This window comes from Cibotium barometz, chromosome 63, assembly GCF_041138505.1.
Source record: "Cibotium barometz isolate CiBa-2024 chromosome 63, ASM4113850v1, whole genome shotgun sequence".
Taxonomy (NCBI): domain Eukaryota; kingdom Viridiplantae; phylum Streptophyta; class Polypodiopsida; order Cyatheales; family Cibotiaceae; genus Cibotium; species Cibotium barometz.
The window spans coordinates 14,275,583-14,302,130 of NC_141108.1; the positions used below are offsets into that span (position 1 = coordinate 14,275,583).

General features: G+C 40.9%; 1 protein-coding gene across 3 annotated transcripts in view; it reads left to right on the forward strand.

Moving 5' to 3' along the window:
* The first annotated feature begins 19,676 nt into the window (after nucleotides 1-19,676).
* Nucleotides 19,677-26,548, forward strand: part of LOC147603726 (uncharacterized) — a 73,162-nt gene continuing 66,290 nt past the window's right edge. For 2 of the 3 annotated variants that reach the window (XM_086796233.1, XM_086796234.1), the window contains exon 1: nucleotides 19,677-20,287. In XM_086796233.1, coding sequence (XP_086652359.1) covers nucleotides 19,703-20,287 — 585 coding nt within the window. In that variant the 5' untranslated portion in view covers nucleotides 19,677-19,702. The remainder of the gene's footprint in view (nucleotides 20,288-26,548) is intronic. The other variant, XM_086796235.1, reaches the window with a different exon arrangement.

Genomic DNA, 26,548 nt, shown 5'->3' on the forward strand with positions numbered 1-26,548 from the left:
TTGGGACTTGCACTATCAAGATAGGGTGTCCAATAGTAAATTCTATCTAATCTATTTATGGAGTGTTATGAGATAATGTTCTAGCACAATATGTAGCCTATTTGGAAAAGCCTACCCGATGACACTCTAGTACTAGCTCTAGTTTGCTAAAATCTTATCATGCTGGCATTGTCATTGTACATATATGATGGCTAACTTGGTTTCCAAGATGGTATCAAAGTCATGATCCTTGGATGATCGATCGTCTCTCCGATGGTGGTTATGGAGGGGGTGCTAGAGTGGTAAACAAATTGTCAAGCTATTAAGGAATCAATACCAAGTATATGTGTAGATCACTGGATGATGTCGCTATGTAGGTCTATTTAGTACTAGGTTCTTATCAACTCCCCCAACTAGTTAATTTGTGGGGGGCAATGGTGCTTGGGCTATGCCAATTGTGGTTTTCTAGACTCCTATTGTGCTAGCGTTGTTATTGTGTATGTGTGCTTGCTATGCTTGGCTTCCAACAGGATCTCCACATGGCCATGAATAATTATCTTAGAGATACCCCCACCAAGCATCATTATATAAATTGGAGGAGCACTAGCCCTAAACAACCACGAAGAGGGTCATCTTAATGCTTTGATTTAGTCAATGCTTGTAACCATATTACTTTTCCGTTCAAGAACCTAGTCCTCCTTAAACACATCATTCACTAGGGCTCACGATAGTTGTTGCCAATGCTATAATGCACCCATCCACCATCATCATCCTAACCATTAATTTTACATAAGATAGACAAACACTACAAATTCTACAAAATAAACAAAAAAAGATAATTAAATAGAACACCACAACATATTAAATGTAAAAAAAAGAGAGTCTAGCAGACATAGTCAAGAGGTGCATCAACATAACTCGTCATAAGTGGTCTACTAACCATAAAATGTGTATCATCATCATCTATATCAAATCACTTCTTGCTCTCCACTGAATGAATATGGGAAGTATACCTACAACTCTTCACACATATACAACATAAAAGAATCCACCTACACAAACTATGAAGACCAAAATTTAACATAATTAAGTGCACAACTCACAAACAAGGTACACAAAATATGAAGCCCAGACTTTAACATAATCAAGCACACAACTCACACCTATACTCAATCCACACAACTTGACACGTCCAAATGGATACTAGTCATGAACCATAAGGCATTGAAGAATTTGCATAGTGTGTCTATTCACATACTTCTCCACCCATGAGAAACAAGGACTATAGTGTAGCCCAAGCAAATGCACTATCTTACACCTTACACTATTAGTTGTGAGAGGTTCAATCACCATTAGCAAGCCCGTATTTTAAAACACTATATATGTTAATTGGGAAAAAAACTACACAAGCCCATTCTCACATGTAATAACCATTTTTTATTCTTGTGTACCTCCTCTTTGTGATTATGGTAGAATCGATATATTTCTAGAGTTATCTCCTATCTAATTATTTACTATAACGAGACATGCTACTATCTTGCTCTCTAACAAGCACTTGTCCCTTGGGCATGTCAACCCAACACAAGGACAATTCACCAACTTTAAAGAAGAGAGCTTGCAACCCTCCATCTTCACATCTTCAAAGTATTCATGCAAATTTTATTACTGATGAGGAACGATTGATGGCCTTGATGCTTGAGTCACCTCAACCAAATCGTTCAACCATTGCTATGCTTGCTTTTCAATCATCTCAAACAAAGGCCACCTACACAAAAGAGAATTTTTTGAACTAGAACATGAATTTGACCATTGAGAACCAAATTACAAACAGCTCATATTATGAACTCTATATTCCCTTATGATATACCATACATTTGCTCTACAACAGCTTTTAAGCCCATGCCTACGATGAAAGGGCAGCTCTTTAATTAGTCTCTCTTGCTTTAAAGATAAAATCATCTTTAAAAAAATCCACCTACATAAAAGAGAATTTTATCCACACAAATTCTTGACTAGAATACAACTTTGACCATCGAGAACCAAAAAAGGCACCAACATAACATAGCATTTTTGTCCACACAAATTCTTGAGTAGAATGCGACTTTGACCATTGAGAACCAACAAAAGCCATCTACATAAAAGATAATTTTTGTCCGCACAAATTCTTGAATAGAACATGACTTTGACCATTAAGAACCAAAAAAATAAGTATATATTATAAACAACTTATGTTACAAACTCTCTATTCCCTTATGATGTATCATACATTTTCTTTACAAATATCAAGGCCTCAAGCAAAGTCAAACATATGATCTTCTTCTCAATGGCATTCTCAACCTAGAGTTTTGTGCTCCTCTCGATATTCAATTTGTATGCATTTTTTTCACATGATGAATCATGCTTTACTCCTAATGAAAAGGGAAAAACATTTATGTACCTCCTAGGGCCCACCATGAAAAATGATTCACACTATTAGCCAAGTTGCCTCACACTACTAGCTAAGTTACCTCACCTGCCATTAAAAACTATTTACACTACTAGCCAAGTTGCCTCACTTGCCATGAAATCTCTAAACTTTGCCTCTGAAAACCCACTCCTCCTCATCTAGTCATTGAGCAATGTCCAAAACTTAACCCAAGCATAAATTCACATGAGGTAATGGCCAAGAGTTCCTTACTAACATGTAAATCATACACATGTGCACTGATCGTTGTCCATCCTCTCACATGATGAATGTGATCAAAATGTACTCACTAGTTTTTCAATTTCCACTGTAACAAGGCTAATACCATAGCCTAGACAACCTAGAACAATGATTGACATCTCGAAGACATGTGGCTAGGTCCCATCAACCACTAATAATCCCAAGACTTGCATGATCAAGTACCATCATTACTATTTTGAAATTATCTTACTAATGACGTTCATTTGTGTTATAGTTTATAAGTTAATATGAATGATTCTATATTTAGCTTTTATTTTACTAATGACGTTCATTTGTGTTATAGTTTATAAGTTAATATGAATGATTCTATATTTATCTTTTATTTTTTTTAGTAAGTTATTGACTCTAAAAAATAGTGAATTATAGCTACTATATTAGCTATAAATATTGAATAAATATAAAATTTTCGAAAACATCTAACTGAGAAATAAAAAGTAATTAGGTTTAGCTGAATTTAAAGTTGATATTTAAGCTTTCCTTAAATATTAACTTTAGTCTAAAAATATGTTCTCCAAATATAGCTTTACTAAATAAATGAAACTTTGTATAAAAATAATATATAAAAATAAACCAACTAAAAAAATAAACAACAGTAATTATAATGGTGCCATATTCATATAAGGAGGTAGACATTAAAAAATATATAGAAATAGATTTTAGTAGAAAATTTTAAGAATAAAAAGTTATTTAACTTAGGTATAGTTTCATTAACAGTTAAATGGTATATATATAGAGGCATGCCCCTATTGCTTTAAATTTAACGACATGCCCCTATGCCCTTAACTTTGTTTTTCATGTTGTAAAGAATACTTTTTTAATAATACACATGCAAGAGAGCTAGCATATGCTAATAATATTTTAACCAATAGTCATGCATTTGTGAGATAAATATAGAATCTTGATCATGGGGTGGTAGTGCTTTTGTTTGAAGGCTTCTTTAAAGTCCACGATGCTTCACATTTTTGCTTGAGCAAGTGGTGTTAGAGTTCAACTCATGCCTTATCATGAGTCTTTAAAATATGTATTTTACCTACATATATTATTAATATTATTTTTTTTGTACTAAAAAGAGTAAAAAGTATCATGCCCATGAACTTGTGTGGCAACAATTCAAGCAGGCGCAATTGAAGCAAAGTAGCAAAGTAACACTTGTAGCATATAATATGAATAGCAAGTGTAATTTTAGCTAACAAATGCCTAGCTTTTCTTTGAAGGCTATGTTTGGATCAAAGCAACTAGGTGATAGCAAGAGAAGGGAGCAAACACCCCACACAATGAGGGTAACATTGTGTGGGTGTTGTTTCTAAACTTGAGAAGAAGTTTTCAACAACAAGGTCATATGCAGTCTATTCTCCAAGCTTACATCCCATAAAAGCACTCAAAATAGATCACTTGTGGGTTTTAATCCATAACAAAGAGACCACACAAGGTAGCCTCTTCTCAAAGAGGAGGCTACCAAGGTTTTAGATCCATAACCAAGACCAAGAGTTTTTAATAAGAAAATCAAATAAAACATTGGACTTTGGATTGCAACCACCTAAGAGACATGATAGCCCAACTAGATATAGCTTCTGTATGCAAGATTAATAGGAATATTCCACTTATAAGCTAAAGCAATTATATGTGATGCTAGATTAATAAGAATATTCCACTTCTAAGCTAGAGCAATTATATGCGAGATTAATAGGAATATTCCACTTCTAAGATAGATCCATTGAATGAAAGCTTTAGAACTCATGCATATACTATAAAAGGGGCCAGAGATGAATATAATTCCACTTCTAAGCTAGATTCATTGGATAAAAGCTTTAGAGCTCACACATATGCTATAGAAGGGGCTAGAGATGAATATAATTCCACTTCTAAGTCAGATCCATTGAATGAAAGCTTTAGAGCTCACACACACACACACATACACTAAAGAAGGGGCCAAAGCTTTAGAGCTCACACATACACTAAAGAGGGGACCAAATCTCACACATATTGTGTGTATGCAAGAGCTATACACTGTAAAAGGGACCTTCCCAAAGCACATATATAGACCCTCTCTATGAAGGTTGCCATGGGCATGAAAGACATGAAAGGGGGGAGGGAGCGGTCACCAACATGCCCCCCTTTCATGCCCATGGAGACACTCCATATGAGGGCTAGAGGGTAACAAAGATTAGGGTTCCATACTAACCCCTTTTATGCCCCTCTGCTTACATCGATAATGGGACAAAGGTTCATACACATGAGGACATGTTGTGAAGGTCTCTGGCCAAAATCAAATCAACAAATATTTTTTCAAAATGAAAAACTTTTTAGGGTCAAAGGTGTCACATTCCCATCAAAATCAACATTCAAATAACAAGAAATCCCAAGCCCTTAGGCATGATGAAGAAGGTTTAATTTTAAAAAAACATGATTTGATTCCGTCTCTTATGGATCCCTCTTTCTTGAGGCTCTTCATGGGAATGAAGGGAGGCACGAGAGACCTCTATATGAGGGTCTCCATTTGAAGCCTCTTCCAAGGAAGGCCTACTCAGCCCTCTCTTATGGATCCCTCTTTCTTGAGGCTCTTCATGGGAATGAAGGGAGGCACAAGAGACCCTCTATATGAGGGTCTCCATTTGAAGCCTCTTCCAAGGAAGGCCTACTCAGCCCAAATGAAAAGGGTCTACATAGCCCAATTCAAATCAATGAATTTTTTTTCCAAAACCTCAAATAAAATTTATGCATTTCAAATGAGTTTTTTAAGAAGGTCTTTCCTACAATATTTTAATTTTACTTAATTTTTCAAAGGTATTTCCTGCAGCAGTGTATCAATTTAATTTTACTCAATATATGATGTCAATAGAGTATTGATTGTGAATCTACACAGCAAACTTTTTTTAATTAATAAAATGTGAATCGCGATCACTGACTAACTCTAATTGGCAACTGAATCTCGAGATAATTTTCTCATATAAGAATTTTTCTATTGTTCGTGCATTAGCTCGCTTAGAGGCTCTGGCTTCTGCCCATTTTGTGAAATAGTCTATGGCCACACGATTACATATCGGGCTTGTGATGGATACGCCGCTCGACTAATAGGTCCAACAAAATCAATCCACCCATTCCTCGCATATTTTGACAAACTCTATGGTGTCCTGCTTGAAGCACCTTGTGAGCCGTAATCTCTCCAGCAAAATGTCCTCCGGCTATCCCTGAATGTGCTTCATCCAATATCGTGTGACGAACTCATCTTCTCTCGTGCATCTTCTTAGGATATTATCCTTACCTAACTTATATAGTTCTCCTGCAATTAATTGATAAGGTGCAGCAAGCTTGATAAGCCGTCACATTTTATTAAGCTTGCGGAAAACCATAAGGTAGATAATCGGATATTTCCTCGCTCCATTCGGGCACTATGTCAAGTTTGAACAAACGAGCATCAAGGAGATCATCTCATCAAGACCAGTTGCCGGTTCCCCATTTGGAATTCTGATCGGCCAACACATGATGTGTCCCCTTTCTCACTGTAACTGTAAAGTCAAATTCTAATAGTAATAGCAACCAGCGTGTAATTCTTCCCATAGTGTAAGGCTTGCTCACCAAATATAATAAGGCTTGATGGTCCACAAAGAACACAAATTTGTTGGCCAATAGGTAATGTCGATACTTCTTGACTGCATAAACCATGGCCAACCCTTCTTGCTCTATGGTAGTGTAATTCACCTCTACATCATTCAATTGATGACTAGTGAAGCAGACTAGACAATCTAATTTGAACTCACCAAGCTGTGCCAATATGCATCCAATAGCAAAGCTTGATGCATCGATATGCACATGAAATATAAGGTCCCAATTAGGTGGTCTTAGAATTGGTGCGCTAGCTAATGCCTACTTCAATCAATCATATGCTTCCTGGCATTCCTGAGTCCATTCAAAGACAATGAGTAGCTTATATAATGGCCTGGCGATTTCAGCTTAAAAGATTATGAAGCGGTGGTAATACCCAACGTGGCCCATAAATCTTTGCACACCTTTGTAATTAGTGGGTGGTGGTAGTTTCAAGATCAACTTGACCTTGTTGGTCATCTGTGGATATACCATTCTTAAATATAATGTGTCCCAATATCACACCGTGTTTGACCCGAAATTGGCACTTTAAAGGGTTTAGGGATATACGATATAATCGATTGTTCAAACACCCTCCTTAATCAAGCCAGATGGTTTGTCCATCGAGAGTGTGCACACAGATCATCAATGAATACCTCCAACCACTTCTACAAGTAGTCTTTAAAGGCTGTGCACATTAATCGTTGGAATGTTGGAGCATTGGTGAGATCGAAAGGCATGACCTTGTAAGCAAACGTCCCCCACATTGTATTGAAGACTGTCTTATGTTGGTCTTTTGGTACTATAGACACCTGATTGTAGCCTGAAAATTCATCCAAGAAGCTGTAAGCTTCTTCACCAGCTACTCTCTCCAAAACGTGTTCTGTATAAGGGCAATGAATAATGGTCTTTCCTAGTAGCTGTGTTGACCTTTTTAAGATCGACACATACCCTATGTTTCTTTTTTGGCACTATTACAATTGGTGACAACCAATCCGTATGTTCTATCTCATAGATGAAATCTGCAGAGCAATGAGTATCGATTTCCTCCTTTACAATTGCCGCATATTTAGGATTTATATGGTATGGTTTTTGACTGGGTTGGTCTCGATCCTTCCATGATTGGGATCTTATGTAGTACACTCTCAGGTAGTACACTCTTCATCTCCTTGTAGTTCCAGGCGAAACAATCCTTAAAGTCCTTAAGGAGAGTCACGAGCTCATTTTCTTCAACCGAAGTCAAGTCCTTAGTGATATAAACAGGGTTGGCTTCCTTCCTTGGTCCCGCAATATCAACTTCCTTGACTTCAGCTGGGCCATCGTATGATGTGGACAGCCCATCTTCCTTGGTCCCGCAATATCAACTTCCTTGACTTCAGCTGGGCCATCGTATGATGTGGACAGCCCATCTTCCTTAACTCTTTTTGTCATCAATCGGACCACTTTCCGTTCGTCAACTGTGTAGGTTTTGAAATGGTCTGGTGTACTGAAAGCAAAGTTTGGTTTATCCTCATTCTCGCTTTTTGTTTTAGCCATAACTTTCATGGCCTTTGGCTGAGCTTCTGCCAAAGCTTTGTTTTGTTTTCGGCACCCAGCTTTTAAGCTTAGGCGTTTCTGGTTCTTGAAGGATGACTTCCTCCTTATGTTTCCTTTCAAGGGATATCTTACTTAATTCCTCACCCCAATCCTTAGAAAACTCGTCGTGTACCTTAGTGGCTTTTGAGGTATCTCAGCCCACTAGGCATCTGTGGTTTTTTTCGTAGTAGGGCATCTGTGGGTTTTCTTCGTAGTAGGGCATTTCGTCGAGCAATATATCGTTTCTACTTTCACCATCTTCTAAGGCGTTGGGCGTTGGTACGGCCTTGTGATCCAATCCCTTCTATGCTAGAGACATCCTCTTTTGATTCCTTCATCAATGGTTTGCTAATTGACCATACAGACAGAGGTAGTGGGAATAGTTCCAGATTCCACATATTGGGTTCCTCGGGGTTGCATCATCTATGGTAGCTAGCACATGCATCCAGTTTTTCACTGAAATCCGAAGGAGGAAGTGATGCATACATTTATGTTTCCTCTTCCTCTTTGGAATTTTCCACCATGGGTTGGCATTTTTGTACGGCTATGCTCGGTTATGACCGAATCATTACCGAACAGTCGCCCTTCCCTTCCATGGGGTGTGCTCTCTCCACGTTCTCAGTCTTACTAAAGGTTACTACCTTCCACACAAGTTTTCGATGGAAGCAATTCTTTGTGCTACATATGTGCTTAAAAGATGCCCCACTAAAGCTTTAAAAACCATCACTCCTTATTATGAACCTTAGTTCAAGAGAAAACCTAAGGTTGAATACATGTACATGTATGTTTTTGGTTGTTTGGTATATGTCCATGTGCCAGCACAAAGCAGGACTAAGCTTGATGATAAGGAAATGAAATGCATTTTTATGGGCTATAGTTTAGAAACCAAAGGGTGTTGTCTCTACTACAATCCTCTTACCAAGAAAATCATTGTCAGCAGTAGGAATGTCCTTTTTACTGATGATTTTGTCTATCCTATGATGGAATTCAACAAACATACCTATGTCAATTCCTTGGACATGTTTGATTGTTTGTCGCTAGCTCGAGTGTCTATTGATGCTTGGTGGGTTTTGCCTACTAATTCTCATTTGTTTTGCAAGGGAGGAGTGCTCGTGAAACTAATGCACCAACTTCTAATTAGCTTTTACTGCTAGAAGATGCAATGAATTTTAAAATATAAGCAATCGATGAGTCTAGGCTTTTACTGCTAGAAGATGCAATGAATTTTAAAATATAAGCAATCGACGAGTCTAGGCTTATGCCTAAATGGGTTAGAAGAACCTCTTGCAGTATAGCAAATTGTCTGCTCCTTGGCAAAGTAAAACTAGATCGAGTGTTAAAACCATCTCTTCTCACCATATATTGCTGAGTTTTTATTTCTTAGTTCTCTACATAATGTAGATGAACTTGAGTCTTTTGAAGGGGCTCAAGAAGATTCACATCGAGTTAACCCATGTTGGATAAAATTCAAGCTATCCAATAAAATAGTACTTGGAATTTCATGGATCTACCTCTTGGTAAGAAAGCAATCAGTACTAAGTGAGTTTACAAAGTTAAGAGGAAGGCTAATGGATTTGTGGACAGGTTCAAGGCTAGACTTGTTTTGCAAAAGGTTATGGTGTGCATAAAGGCATTGACTATGATGAAACTTTTGCTCCCACTTCACATATGACCACTATCAGATTTGTTATTTCTTTCGTAACCCACCATGGATGGAAAGTGCATGAACTAGATATCAAAATTTCTTAGTTCTCTACATAATGTAGATGAACCTGAGTCTTTTGAAGGGGCTCAAGAAGATTCACATCGAGTTAACCCATGTTGGATAAAATTCAAGCTATCCAATAAAATAGTACTTGGAATTTCATGGATCTACCTCTTGGTAAGAAAGCAATCAGTACTAAGTGAGTTTACAAAGTTAAGAGGAAGGCTAATGGATTTGTGGACAGGTTCAAGGCTAGACTTGTTTTGCAAAAGGTTATGGTGTGCATAAAGGCATTGACTATGATGAAACTTTTGCTCCCACTTCACATATGACCACTATCAGATTTGTTATTTCTTTCGTAACCCACCATGGATGGAAAGTGCATGAACTAGATATCAAAACAAGATTCTTGAATAGTGACTTGCAAGAAGAAGTTTATGTGAGTCAACTAGCTGGATTTACGTAACCCAATCAATAACATAAGGTGTGCAAGCTTAAGAAAGCTTTATATGGTTTGAAACAAGCCCCCAGGCTTAGTACCAAAAAATTCATGCCTATTTGATTGGACAAGGATTTCAAAATAGTTCTATAAAAAGAACTTTATATGTCAAAAATGAGAAGTAAGACTGGCACCAATGAGGATGTGATCACAGCCTTTAAGGCTGACTTTGTCTCAAATTTTGAGATGTCATATCTTTATCTTTTGCACTATTAATTGGGTATGCAATTTATACAATAAGATGATGGTATAGTAATTAAGCAGTCCAAGTACATCAAGGAACTACTTAAAAGTTTCAATATCGGAAGTTACAAACCAATATCTACACTAATCGATGTATCTACTCCAATATTGATGCCTCAAATTTTGAGATGTCAGGTCTTTGTCTTTTGCACTACTAATTGGGTATGCAATTTATACAATAAGATGATGGTATAGTAATTAAGTAGTCCAAGTACATCAAGGAAGAACTACTCAAAAGGTTCAATATGGGAGGTTACAAACCAATATCTACACCAATTGAACTTGGTGTAAAGCTTTGTCTGCTCTGCAGGATCCATCGACATAACCACTTATGATTAAGCTATTGGATGCCTGATATATTTGTGCAAGTCATTGGCTAGACACTCAATTTGGTGTGCCATAGCTTTCAAAGTTTATGTGTTGCCCGGCTAAAGCATTGGCAAGGTAGTTAAATGTATCTTTAGATGCTTATAAGGTAAGAGCTTGGATTGTTCTATGACAAGGGGGGTGATTTAGAACTCAAGCCTTCTCTAATTTTGATTGAGTAGGTGACTATGATACATGACAGTCCACATCTAGAAATTGCTTCTCCCTTGGACACTCATGCATCTCCTTGCTAATCAAGAAGAAACCAGCTATGGGTCACGATACTTCATTGACCATAGAAGAGAATAAAAAATTGTTGTCTTCAAGCGTTATCATTGGAAGTGGGTTGCAAACAAGTTGATCCACACATGGACCTTCTCAAGAAATGTACGTGCCTTGTCATGTGAGGCCGTTAAGGAAGAAAGGCCATCTTGTAAGATGTAGAACAAAAATAGGACATGACTTTAACGAGCACATGGAAAGAGCTTTAAAATTGCAAGTGGAAGTGTGTGATAAAGTGCATATCTTCAATGTGAATGTTGATAGCTCTAAGAGCCAATATTTGTCACTATATGTGAGAAAGTACCTTGAGTGTACTTGTAAGCACACAAAGAGAGACATATATCACTTTAGATCTAATCATATAACTGTTGGGTATTGTGCAATCTATACATGCATGTGAATGAGCCCTAGTTTAGTTGTAGTGTGGGGCTCGAGTTAGGGTTTCCTAATTTTAGGAAAAGCAAGGCTTTCATGCCTATATATGTAATTCTTTCAGTACTAGAAATATGCTCTCGTGTTCTTTCATCTCATCATGTCTATTCGAAAAGAAGGTCACATCTCTTTAGCCTGATAGTGGTATTAGAGCATGTGATCCTCTCTTGCTCTTTCTCTGTGCAGGAAGCTAGGTAGAGCAAGAATAAGACTCTATAGAGCGTGGTTTCATGCAAGTTTTGTGTCAAAGAGAAGTGCCAGGGACAAGGGATAGTGTTCCTGTCTTCTGCATTACCATTTCATTTCTATAGTAGCCGCTTGCGATTCAGTTTTTTCCCCTTCTTTGCTGCCATCGCCATTTATGTTGAAGAAAGCTTTACAAGTTTTTCTTTTTAACAAGCTTTTTTGGTAGTTGTTTTAAAGGCTTATTAACCTAAGCCGTTGGTAGTTGTTTTTTGGTAGTTGTTTTGAAGGCTTATTAACCTAAGCCATGTTCCCACAGTAGCTAGCAATCTCTACACAAGCTCTTTTGCAGCAGAGCCATACAAGGGTTTCACATCAGTATTTGCATGCAATTATTGTGGTCAATCTCTTGCTTGAGTACAAGAAAGTGTAGAAGAAGTAGGCCAAGCATCATCATCAGTGAAGCACTCCCTAGAAAAGACTATGCGTTGCTCCATGCTCATGTACAGCTACAAACTGAAGATCAAAGAAAGCTTCTTCATCGAGTGTCGCCATCTCCATAGCCTAACAATAACATAATTAAAGGTGAACTGATTTGGGTTTCTGGTTCGCTCTCATTTGGCATTGATGTCAGTCCCATTGATTGGCTTGCTAGCCCCAGGTGTGCTTGGCCTTTGCCCTTTGACTCGTGATTTTGGTACCTCCTCGATTGGTAGGGTTTCTAGTTAGCTCTTCTCCACAGTCCAGATACCGTGACTTGCAATGTGCCGATCGATTGGGCCGAAAAAAGCTAACAGTGTTGCTTGATAGCAATTGCGGGTAATCATTAATGAGGTTGATTGATAGCAATTATGTGCCTTACAAGTACATTTACTTTGTGTTCTTGAGGCATCCTCATCTCATTAGTTTTTAGCTTTCTATTTGATTGCAAGGGATCATTAGATAAAGTTTTGCAAGATTTTCCTTCTCTGTCATCCTAACCCATGTTTTCTATACCCAATTCTCTACAAAATAATGACCACAACGTATCACATTTATCAAAAGCAACTATGGTTGCCCTGCTAAAAACAACAACTTGAATAAAAAAACATTAAATAGCTAGCCCCCGAGCATAGTCACAAGATTCACATGTGGTTTTCCCTCATGTAGTAGTACACTCACTGAGCTCTATTATTAGCTAGGCACCTCTTATAAACCATACTTTTAGAGCACAATGAAGGACAAAGTGAGAGAGCATGTAGAATAATAACATATTGTTATAGAGATCTTCACATTATCTAGTGGCCATAATTACAAGTGAACAACAATTAAGCAACACTATAGAGCTAATAATAATTTGTGTAGCAGCAACTTTGAGTTTCACCTCAATGCTCGTCTCTATGTGAGGATAGCATAATCAACCATAATATAGAACAATAGAAGTGGAGTAGAAAATCTAAGGGGCTGGGCATGATAACCTTAGACACACATGCTCTGAGGTGATGACCCATAAGTAAGTAGCTAGTGCACGTGTGCGTAAACCAAGGCTTAACGGGACAACACGTAGGTCAAAAGGGGGAAGGTAGAGTAATCAAGGCAACATAGTTTAATAGCTCCAACATAGCTTGATAACTTTATGTGCAATAATAACAAAAGCCACCACACTTCTCTAACTGCAGCTCCAACATAGCTCAATAGCTCTATGTTTTAACAACATAGTTTAATAGCTCCAACATAGCTCTACATGTGCGAAAGTAAAAAAAACCACCACACTTCTCTAGCCATAGATGACAATGGAGGAAGGAGAGTGAGGGAATGAGGAAAGAGATTCTCACCGCCAAACATATATAGTGGCCTACCTGCCCACTCATGTCACATCGCCTGTGGAACTATGCCCAAGTACCCTCTCCCCTGAACCCCAACTCGCTCGTCGCCCAAGCTCTGTGTGGACGGTCTCGAAGGTCGGTCGAGCTCCCCGAAGCCACTACAAGATACGTAAATGAAGCCACTACAAGGTCGGTCGAGCTCCCCGAAGACACTACATTAAGCCCCTCTTAAGAAGAGTTTTTGTCCACGAAAATGAACTTTAGAAAGTTCTTGGTTAGCGTACTCAAGCGCTCCCATGAGGATGCCTCATCCTCATGATCTTTCCACTTAACAAGTGCCTCTAGGTACACAGTGTGCCCTGTATTTTGATCTCTAAATCCAAGAATCCTCTGGGGTTCATGTGGAATAGATGGTGTTTCCATCAACAGCTCTCTGGCAACTCAAGTTTGTACACTAATCCATCACTAGGAGGCTAACCCACATTAGGCTTGTGAGCATGGGAGCATGGGAACAAGCTCTAGTGGAGCTTGGGTTAGGACTAACCTTAAGGGTTGAGGTTAGGGTCAGGCATCCAAGGGTCACACATGGGAAATGAAGAGTCAATGACTTGAAGGTCCTCCTATATAACAGGGGCATGGGGCACACTTAAGGGAGGTTACCTTGAGGCTAGGTGATGATATGATTTTCTCTTGTATAGAGGATTATATCTACTCTTATGCCATTTCTCATTACAACTACATGCTGCTGGATTGGAGTCATACGTCTTGGTGGTATGGGACATCAAGGTTAAGGTATGAGGTACTTCATTGTAATTCATGTGTGCATCCCTTCGGCTCGAGGGTGGTTGGGTGGATGAGATTATGCCTAATTTATCCATGTTTATGCATAACAATTATCCAGAGAGATCTTAGGGTTTTAACATCATCCTCGTGGAGACAATATGGCCTAAATAGTGGATCTTGTTAGCAAAAAATTTACACTTGGATTCCTTCCCAAATAGCTTATTTTCCTTGAGGAGTTTCAACAATGAGCGCAAATGTTGTGAGTGTTCTTCCTTCAACTTATGCTATATCAGTATTTTATCATTAAAAACTAATGCTAAATTTTCCAAATATGGACATAAAACCTTGTCCATCAGTGGCGTAAATGTCGCTGGAGCATTTGTCAAGCCGAATGACATGACTAGGAACTTATAATGTCCACAGCGAGTCCTAAATACAGTCTTGGGAATATCATGTTTCCTTATCTTAACTTGGTGATACCCCGATCTAAGATCAATGTTAGAAAAGTATTTTGCACCATTAAGTTGGTCAAACAACTCGTCAATGTGTGGCATTGGGTTTTTATTCTTAATCGTAATCTGATTAAGAGCACAGTAGTCTATGCACATCCGCATAGACCCATATTTCTTTTTTACCAATGGATGATGGCAATTGTGAAGAACTCGGGCGTATAAACCCTTTCTTTATATACTTAGCTAACTGCCATTTCACTTCCTTTACCTTGGAGTGGCTTAACCTTTTTTTATCATCCTAGCAGCACATTAATGTTGAAATATACAAGTGAATAGAGTGTGTGCAGGAACAAGCCCTTAGCAAGAGGCTGTAAAAGAGAATTTGTAAATGTGAGAGAAGCTATGATAAGGTGAGAATCTAGTAGGAGAGAATAAAGGGTAGCATGAGGAGATTTAGGAGGTGTGGAGATATTATGGGAAGAGGTGGAAAGAATTAAGCAAAGAGGTGGAGTGAATCAAGGAGGAATCAGTGGGATTAGATGCTTGGATGTAGACCCTATAAATTGAGGCATTAGCCTAATGAGAATTTGCTAGTTTTTGATTACCCATGCCTACATTAAGCTATCAGTTAATTGCTCACTAATCATGTCTTAATTGAGGCATTGGCTTAATAAAAATTTGCTAGTTTTTTATTATCCATGCCTACATTAAGCTATCAATTAATTGCTCACTTAATTATCATCTAATCTCTTTGTTAATGATGTTGATTCTAGCATTTGATCCACCATAGCTCATCACATTGCTGCAAATTTAACATGGTATCAGAGCCTAGCCTAGAATCCATCAAATTTATGAGCCCATTATCTTGCTAATTAGGATAAGTAGATGATTAAGAAATAATCATTTTTAAGTTGTTTTCAACAAGCTCTTTGTACCCCCAGCTAGTGGAGGGGCTTGATCTCCCTCCAGGAGCAACATTAGGGCAAGTGCTTCTAGGCAAGCATAGCTAGCCTCCCCAAAGTCCAGCCCATCAAATTGGCACGTCAAACCGCCAAGCGAAGCTCACGAAAATTGCGATTTAGCACGCACCGTTTTTTTGAGGGAAAATGAAACGTCTTTTTCTCCAGATCAAATTTCTCTAATTCCTCTTGGCCCTAGGGGTTTTCAAGGGTGCTCTACAAGTTGGTGAAGACAGATTTGGATTTGATCAAGTCTACATTGAGATCCAAGCTCTTTATCAAATCTGCCAGGTGACTAGTAAAACAGAGATTAAGCATTCAATGTTTGCTCAAATCTTGTGTTTCTTGGCTTAATCCTTTACTAGACTAATTGCTATTGATGGCCTTGAAAGGATTTGAGCTCATTTGAACTCTAAGGGCCCAGATTTGGACTCCCCGCATACTCTGTTTTCTACACACAAAACAAAGGATTAATTTGCTACCAATGATTAATCAACATTAATCACTATTTTTTGGTACAATTGAGAGTTCAAATTATCCCTATAACTTCAGATTGCAATTGGGAGATGGTTTGACACTCCAACAATTCCGTACAGATTTGTTACCCTTGGTTTAATGTAATTTCTGGTAAAATTATGCTGATAAATTTGTGGTAATCATCAACTTGCATTTACTGCCAGAGTTGCATTTGGGAATGTGCATAAGAATGAATGCTATATGTATTATGTATTGGACACATTACATCATTGTAAAAATGGGATCAGACACTACCCTTGTCCCAGAATAAGGCAAGAGGCAAGACCTCCTGCATAGATTTGGGTTTGCATTCCATGGTCAAGCTCCCTAGACAGTGAAACCCCATCTAGGATATCATCAGGAAACACATCCCTAAACTCTTGCAATAAATCACTCAAAGCAACTATGTACTTTTGCTTTACTATCTCAGTTTTAGCGTTGGTATTTACGTTTTGTTCACAAGAAGACAAAACAGGTTTTACTACGGGCATGAATACTCCTAAGCATGAACAAAATCTCGGTCTGATTTCTCTCCAATGCGCTGGTTCTTGCAAACAACTAGGCTATGGACTCCCTTGAGATATCCATTTTGGCCTCTAGCTTCACATCCACGGGTGGAGGATCATCTCCATAGGCATCCTCATCATCGAGAAGCGCATCCTCGGAGTAATTCTCATTAGTGTTTTCAATTTGCAAGGACTGCTCACATCCACCACTAATTCCATGCTGTTCGTCTCATTGAGGACAGACCTACGGGGTTATCTACGGACATGAAAACATCAGGAGCTACATTAGTGGTGGGAACATCCTCGGTCCGTGTTATCTCGGTTTGGCGAGCAGTGTGCTTGATGAATACAGTTAAGCTCGGCCTGGGATAGGCCGGACACGAAGGACAACATATAAGAAAACCCTCCTAATCCATCTAACGATGGCAAACTACCCCCGCTAGCCATGCTAGAATCGATTTTTTCGAGTCTTATTTTTTTTATAGTTTTGTAGATAAATAACAAAATTATTCTAGCTCTCCAATTGGTGGTGTTGCTAAACCGGGCATTCTGACTTTTGGTGCCTCAAAGCCTCATAGTAATAACATTAAAAAGTGCCTCCAGGTATTCCCCCTAGTCTACCTTGCCCCTATACAGACATGTAGCATGTCGATTCAATGAAGGATAGTAGTAGCAAATCATGGCTATGCATGAACATCACCCAACACACTCAAAGCATGTGAACAACTACCAAGAATGCTCACAAAATGCCTAATATATGTGAATTCTCACACTGCATGTGAACAAGCTTAAACAATCACTAAAACATGTGAACAAGCTTAAACAATCACTAAAACATGTGATATAAGGCCCACAATGCACAAAACACCCCTTTATGTGAAAAACCTCCACAAAATACAAGGCATGTGAACACCTCAAACATAGCATATGAACGACCTAGATAATGCAAATTGTCCCATCCATGAATAAGGATGTTAAGAAAATGGAAAAAAATGTGAGATGGCCAAGAGTGTAGACAAAGCAGGCTATATAGTGTAGCCAAATGTGAAAAAAGGAAGGTATGAATGGTTGAAGAAAAAAACCCTAAGAATAGGTTATCACTCAATGTTTCTTTAAAGCCTCCGCTTCTCCTCATGTTGGCCAGCTACTACTGAGAGCTGCGAGCTAAATACATAAATCACAAAGGGAGAAATTGAAACTAGCTACATGAGTCGCATAGAGTGTGCTGGGCGGTGGAGATGTCCTACAGATATAGGCGCCTGCCTCGCCGATGGGCTTTGGAGCCCTTGATGTGGTGTGTGTCTTCGGGGTTCAATCCATGCTATCGCCTACTTCAAACAACTGCACCAAGGGCTTCTTGTTGACTATGTTGTGCTTGTAGGCCAGTAAGAGAAAGAGAGTGAAAGTCCCCCCCCCCCTCTGCTGCACACAGGTTGGGAGAGAGAGAGAGTGAGAAGGTGCTGCTAATGTCAAGACTTTCGCTTCCTTGCGCAGTCGGGATGGTACACCAATGCTCCCCATATTTTGGTGTATGTGGCTACCCACATGAGAGAGAGAGAGAGAGAGAGAGAGAGAGAGAGAGAGAGAGAGAGAGAGATGACGACGATAAATGATGCAAAGGCTTGCTGCTACTGTAGCCTCTCCAAGCACTGAAACGGTAGATGATGCAAAGGCTTGCTGCTACTGTAGCCTCTCCAAGCACTGAAACGGTAGATGATGCAAAGGCTTGCTTCTCATACAAGCTTCAAGTTCCTAGTCGTGCCCTCGCGTAAGCCAAAAAATGAAGAGCGTTTTCTTTGTTTGCATCTATCGCGGCCCCTTCCCCTCCACATAGTCGTGTTGGCTTGTAGATCCAATTAGATCCAATTGGATAAGATTTTTCCAAAGAAATTTTGAATGGTTGAAAAAAAGTGGGCCTAGCCCCCGGTCACGCACAAACCCCAATGAACGGAATGCCGGCTCTGATACTAATGTTATGCTTTTGTAAACAACAGAGGGAGGAGAGCTCTAGATCACCACCTAGCCATAGTCTATCGGATAATTTGGGAAAAATCTCACACTTTGGGATTCAACTTTTCAATATAGTTTTGACAATATCTTAAACATATCAACTCCAAATTTGTCAAAGATTATAGATTTAGATTCTACTCTTAAATATCTTTCCAACGATATGTCACATGAGGGGGTTTTGTCAAAATCTTAGATAGGTTCACCTTGATCCTATTTTTCAAATGGGAATGGGATTTTCCCAAATTATCTAATATGAGGGAATGAGGATAGGGATCCTCACGGCCAAACATATGTAGTGGCCTTCTTACCCATACATGTCCCATTGCTCGCGCAAGACTATGCTCGGGCGCCCTCTCCCGTGAACTTTGGCTCTCATCGCCCAAGCTTTGGTGGATGGTCTCAAAAGGCCAGTCGAGCTTCCCATAGCCATTACGAGCTACGTAACACCCTGTAATAAAGAGACCTTGGTTTTAAGAGTGTGCTCACATGTGTGCCATCATTGAATAAGCATTAGATTCATTCACAATACTTTTAGATTGAAATAGGCACAATCTTCATTAAGTTGTTCTTTGTCAATTGATATTACATCAAATTGGCCATCATCAATGAAGCTCACAGACTACAATTGCTTTTTAAGCAATAGGCTTTCTCTGTTCTAAGATTGTGGGTATACTGATATAATTTGAGTTGGTGCATTTCGACTTCCAACCAACCTCAGCAAGTACAATCTTCTCCGCTTGTGCATTCGGTTCATTGGATGGTAGGCCTAAGATGTGGCCAACATCTTAGAAGGCACCTAGCTAGCCAATGGAGAAACTGCCTAGCGGTAAGGTGTTGAAGTCCCATGCAGGAGGTGCTAGGTTCAAAACCTACTGGCTGTTGAGAGCGGCACGAAGGCACACACGCACACGCGCACGAGAGCACAAAAGATCCAAAAAAAAGGAGGAGGCACCTAGCCATGACCACTCTTCCAAAAATACTCCTTGTTGATTATAAAATTAATTTTTCGTACCACCCCATAAATAAAATTTAGGTTGGTGCGAATTTAAATTTAATTCTAGATTTAGAATTGACACCTCGCACGTGCGCGGAGTCCTTGAATGCTCTGTTACCTGTATTCAAAACCTGGGGTCCGCGGGCAAAGTTTTACTGTGGAAGAGACGATGGATTTCGCGGCCTGTTCTGGAAGGGAAGCAAAGGGCGCTCACTTAGCCCATTCTCAGCACTATCAAGGGGTTTCTTGTGCACCGTGTGACCACCCGCTTAACGCAGATTTGCACAGCAATAGGACCAGCATAGTGGCTGGGGGCAGCAGTAATGCAACTATGTCTTGTGGGCAGTTTCCAGCAGCAGCCCGATGCAGCTGCATGTCATGCCAGAAGAGGAATTATGTGAATAATAATGGCAATAAATCTTCTCCTAACCTTAGGCAGAGTGCCCACTTTAACACTAATTCTAGCAGTTGCTGTCAGCAGCCTTATAATGACCCAGCTAGGCATGGACAGCCCTTGTATAGGTCCCTTTTAAGGCCCAATCAGTCTCCACAGTCCCCTGTTATGGATTATATGGTTCATCACCATCATCAACACCCAATCGAAACAGAGATCTCTGCTGTGGACACTTGTTTTTCCCAGGATTTTGGTGATCCGGGCTCTCATGGATTTGCTTCACCAGCATTTGACAAGGTCAGGGTTTCCAATTTTTTTTTGGAAATTATTTATTAACATAAATTTTTATTCCTGTCTTTCTTTATTTCAAATTTCCTTTTTCTAGAAGTCTTTAGGGGTTTCGCCTACTCCTGTGAAGGCTAGGGTTTTCGAAAATTTTGAAATATGTAAAAAACTGTTATTTTATGATCTCTCTCTTTTTTTTTTCTTAGAAGCTTTTGGTTATGTAATACGTCTTCAAGCTAGCAAATTCTCTATAAAACCCACTGTTCAATGCGTTGTTATTGTTGATCTTATGCAAGCAACAGTGTTTAAGTAATGAGCTATTAACTTGTTGCAAAAGCTCAAACTTACTTTAGGATTCAAATGGCGTCTAGGAAGATAGGAATGGACCAGTATCATGGGGTATTGTACTGTAGAGCTTTTAAACCAATCAGGGAATGAAGTTTGTATTGAAAGAAATTCTCAACTCAATCGCCTATGAACTATGGAGGAGGAGTATTGAAAGGTCATGGGATTGCAATTTTAGCACAGAAAATAACAAGCCGTGTCCCCAGATTGGCGCATTCCCATGGATCCACTTCCCAATTTTGCATGGATAGCTTCCTTCACACGGCATGACGTTCCCCTGGGTACTTTCGGCATCCATGATGACTCATCCCCCTTGCCTTCGTGGTGGGTAACCAGGGACTACTACTTCCAGGAGCAGACCTCACAGAGGAGGACTACCCCTCATGCCCTTAACACAGTGGTGATTTGCTTGCTGTGATAGAATTGCAGACTGGTAGGATGAGAGTAAGCACAAAATGCGCATTTGCAAGAGAAACGACAGAGGTTTCATATTCTGCAGGTGAAAAGGATATAAGGGTCATTCAGCAGCAGACAACTCAGCCATCTGGGAACGGAAGATTTGATGTTGATGCAACAGACATGGATCTGTAGATTTTTCTGAGTAAGGATTGCTAATTGGAGGGACAAGATTCACCCTCCTGCTGCTGACCACTGATCAGGGAAGGGGGAAAGTCTTATCAGACCACCTACCCTAGTGCCCTCAAAACTTGTGAAGGTTACAAGGAAGCAACATGAATATGATTTAAACCTTTTAGTGCAATGCATTAGGGTCTTTAAAGACAAATTCCCTGCCCATTGGATGGACAGGGGAGATCCTTTGCCGGTGAAGGACAGGCAGGTGAGATCTCCCCTTTTCATGGGGAGAGGTCATGTCTCTACAGACCTTAGAGTGAGGTGTTCTTGGATCTATTTAAAGAGTTCACTTGATGCAAACTGGCCCATGTGCTAATTGATAAGTTCACACTCTCCCTGTGACTTGCTTCCGCTCCTGCTTGCTGTCGCTGCCCTGCAAAGCCCTGCTTGTCTCTTTGCCCCTTATGTGCAGCACCACCCGTTCCGTGCACAATCTTTCTCACCCTCCATCCCCTTCCGTACATCTTTTCTCCATCTTCTAGGAGCATAGTGTTACAACTCATGATGCTTTTTGCTTCTGCCTCGATCCCTGCATTTCTTGTGCCTTGCCTTGATCCCTTTTACAGCATGTAGCCAGATCCGACCCCCCCTCCCCCCCCACCCCTCTTCTGCTCCTCCCTCCCCTTCTCCCCAAAACAGGTGTCCTGCTGTCAGAATATGCAACGGAAATGATGACCAGATCTGGGAACACAAGAGCAAAAAACGCAGGCAGAAAAACAGCACAAGAGAGAGAGAGATGTAGGCGTATAACTCTGCTCTGATATACACAAGAAGATCCTGATATGATACGAGTGTGGTATGGGGGCTGGGGGCCTATTTATATGCCCCCACATGTGCAGTCGGCTGCCTACAGCAGGCCGACTGGCCCTGAGAACTCCACGACCAGACACATCTCCAGTCGGCCAGATCAACAGCAGTCGGCCACCTCCCAGATGCAGTCGTGGACGAGTTCAACAGTCGGCCAGCACATGGGCTGCCTCCCAAGCCATAGAAAAATGGAGAAAAATAGGGGAAAAATGCGGAGAGTGGGGAAAAAATGATAAAACACCTCATAAGGGCGGGCACACCCACAACAAAGGCCCTGGTGTATAAAACTGGACAGGAGATGACTTCTAACACCCCCTCTCAGCTCCTGGCTGTGAAACCAACCACAGGGAGCTGGGGTGCCGCCCGAGCAAGTCCTGAGAGAGCGACTTCCTGGCTTTCCGAAAGGTCCTCGTGGAAAGAACATCCTCATCTACTGGAGGTTCTCTGCTACGAGACATCAGAGCATAAGTGACTTGTTTAGCTTTCTCTGACTGACGAACACAAGAACTACCAACATCAGTACTGGAAAGTTCCTGCCAACTGCTGCCATCTACTGGCAAGCTATCCACCATCTGGTCCCGGAAAGCCCGCACCTGCAGTGTATCCACACTTAAGTGGCCATTACCAGACTGCCACTCATCACAAACTTGAGGACCTGGAAGAGAGTGCTGAAAGCCTGTAAACTCCATTCTCCACTCTGCCTTCCCAAACCACTTGGCCTGTTGCTTTGTCCCGGAGAGCAACAAAATGCTCATCAAACTCCACCCGTACGCCAGTCTTGCAAACTTGATGCACTGACAACAGATGAAAACCAAGTGCCGGAACATACAACACCTGGGAGGAATGCTTCCCCCCTCTGCCATCGGGAACTATCTCCATCCTGCCCTCACTGTGAACTGGGATAGTGGACGTATCCCCAGTAAGAATATGACCAGAAAGCCTCTAGAGATCTTGTAAACTGGAACGAGAAGGAGTCATGTGTCTGGAAGCACCACTATCGAGAATCCATTCCCGAGTATCCGTTGCGGAGAGTCCTCCAATCTCCTCCCTGCCTGAAGAAAATGAAACATCGGTGTCCATCACCTCTAGGTGCACAAAAGCCGGAGTCTTCATGATTGCTGTTGAGAAATCTTCACCCTTCTCGGTCTTCCGCTTGGGACACTGCCTCCAATAGTGGCCTCTCTCGCCACAATCATTACAGGTCCTCTCTGCCTTCAGTTTCTCGCGGTCAGCGTCGGACTTCTTCTCAGCAGACTTCTTCGATGAAGCCTTTCCTTTGCCTGAGTTACGGCCTTTCGACTGTTGGCCAGTAAAGGCCTCTGAACCTCCACCCTGAGGAGGGTTCGTGAATCGTTCCTCCTGGTCCAGGACCATGGGCACAAGCTCCTCCCATGTGATGGTGCTGAGCTTGCCACTGGTAATCACGACGAGTAAAATGCTGAGTACGAAGAGGGCAAATGTGACAGCAACGTGATGGCCATGTCCTCTGACGATATCTCCTTCCCAGCCTGAAGAACTTACTGTTGAAGAGCCTGCAGCTTGTTAATATGCTCCTGCATCGTCGACGACTTTGCAGGGTTCATAACCCGCATCTGTACTTCCAAGGAAATCCTCTTCATGGGCGATACCCTGTTGTAAAGTGAGGCCAAATGCTGCCATATACCTCGGGCCAGCGTCATATGCTTTACATGGTTGATTACCTGTGGTGTGCAGTTGAGAAAAATAAACGAACGGACCTTGGCGTTGACACGATCCCACATCTGTGTCTGGGCCACCCGGTCCTTTCGGATCGACGGCAACTCCCCTTCCTCTACTTCCGGCCTTGGAACACCAACAACGACGAAATCGGCGAGGTCGTAGGACTCCAGAACAAATTCCATCATCACCTTCCATATGTCGTAGTTGCTTCCGTCCAACTGAAGGTCCACCGGGAACGTGGGGAGTGTCGGAATCTTCACATGTCTCTCGGCCATCTCAAACAGATCTGCCATAGCGGGGATGTACTTTGAAAAGGGTGGGTGGGTGGGAACAAAGAAGAACTAAAACCTGCAAGTGGCTGTCCAGCAAATCAGCCCGCCTTCCTCTTGCACCTTCTCTTCCCGATCAGCCCAAAACAGTCCACCAATCAGCCACAAATCGTCCCCCTCTTGCTCACACAAATCCCAAGACCTATCTAGAGCCTAGGGCTCTGATACCATGTCTGAATATGCAGCGAAAATGATGACCAGATTTGGGAACACAAGAGCAAAAAACGCAGGCAGAAAAACAGCAGAGAGAGAGATGTAGGCGTATAACTCTGCTCTGATATACACAAGAAGATCCCGATATGATACAAGTGTGGTATGGGGGCTGGGGGCCTATTTGTATGCCCCCACATGTGCAGTCGGTTGCCTACAGCAGGCCGACTGGCCCTGAGAACTCCACGACCAGACACATCTCCAGTCGGCCAGATCAACAGCAGTCGGCCACCTCCCAGATGCAGTCGTGGACGAGTTCAACAGTCGGCCAGCACATGGCTGCCTCCCAAGCCATAGAAAAATGGAGAAAAATAGGGGAAAAATGCCGAGAGTGGGGAAAAAATGATAAAACACCTCATAAGGGCGGGCACACCCACAACAAAGGCCCTGGTGTATAAAACTGGACAGGAGATGACTTCTAACACCTGCCTCCCTTTTATCAGTTGTCTTACTGTATACAGATTTTTTTTTTTTTTTGCAAAGTTTCACAGCAGCTTTGTCTTAGATTGTTTCTCAGGCTTCTTACTTTTATTAGAGGACTATACTGGGCTCCAAATTCTTTTCAATGTTCAATCATTTGGTGGAAATCTTCAGCCAAAGCCATTACTTTGGAGGGGGTCACTTTGGTTTAGCTCACTCGTGTGTAAACAGGAAAGCAAAATGTGGTGAGCATAGTGAAAATTTTTGGACCTTTGTAAATGTCAAAACAATTGTTTCTTGTGACTTAAGTTCAGTGGCACCCTTTCAGGTGAATGTTTTATGTGTTAACAAATTATTGCTTACCAAGATTCTCGCTTGCAGCTGTATGAAGCTTCTATAATGTGGGAGTCACGGTTGTCTGCAGCTTTTTGCTGTTCGGGCGGGTGGTGCTTGCATGTTAGTAAGCTTCTAACTTAGTAGGCGGTGCATTTGAAGTCATCATCCCTGGATGGGCAGATTGGATTCTGGTGGACCTAGGAGGCTTTGCTAATATATATTCTCCTAGTAGGGAGCTCATTGTTTGGGTTCATACAAGGCTGGGTCTACATGCGGATTTGGTTGGGGACTTCAAGTGCATTAACTAGCATGTTTTCAGTGTATAGACTGAGGTAGCGGATTGCAATGGCTTTGTTTGCATTGATTGAAGGGATTTGTATATGAATGCAAGTGGCTAATCCTCATTTGATTGCTTGTTGATGTTATAACTCGGTGTGGTCATCCTATATAGGTAATCATATTCAGCCTATTATTTTCTACAATTACTGAAATAATGGGTGAGCTAAAATCAAGTGTCATGAGCTTCACGCCTTGCCAAGACTATTTGAGGTGCTTCACGTCTTGCCAAGATTATTTGAGGCGCTTCATGCCTAGCCAAGACTATCTGAGGCCATGTAGAGGGAACACATAGGGAGATTTAGGGTTAGAAAGCTATTATGAGCCCTCATTTAGGAAGGACAGGGTGGTTGAGTGACTTTGAGAATGAGGGTTTGCATAGAGTAGTGTAGGTGCTTGCTAATGACTAGTTGACCACTGCATAGAGATATCAAGGAGCTGGCTTGGAACCAGCAGGTGGCAAGAAGCAAGTGTTGGACACTGCAAGAGTGTCCAACACTTGGGAGCGCGGATGTCAGAGCACTTAACTATTAATTAGACATTTTGAAGGCAGCCCACTCTTATGCCGGTTTTCTAACTCTATGCATGCATACGTGCATGCATGCATGACAGTCTAGCTAAGTATTGTTGATAAACTTCTTCTCCATGCATAACTTGTCTTCAATTAACTTGTATTGATGGATTTGTACAGGAATAATTGACATGCATGCGACATGCAAGCTTTATGCATGCATCATGCAATGCTTTATCTTTTCATGCATCCAAAAGTGTGTCATGCAAGCTTACTTTTCTTAAAAGTAAAGCATGCAAGCTCACTTTTCTCCAAAAGAGTCATGCAAGCTAGTTAACTCAAAAAAAGATAAGAAGTAAACTTTTTCTCCTCTTTTAGCTACACGAGTTGCTACTTTGCTAATAACCATTCTTTGATCCAAAAGTCTTGCACAAACCTCTCCCTACCACATCTTTTCATGAGCAATAACCTCCACTCCTTATCTTTATCTAGGTGCCTCCTTCTAGGTTGAATAGAACTCTATAAATTCAGATTTCCAGCCTCATTCAAGAGTACTTCTTGGCCTTTGTTTATTGCTCTATCTTATTAAATTATCGTAGAGTATTTTTCCAACCATACCATAGTGTTTTTACCTCTCCAAAACACTTA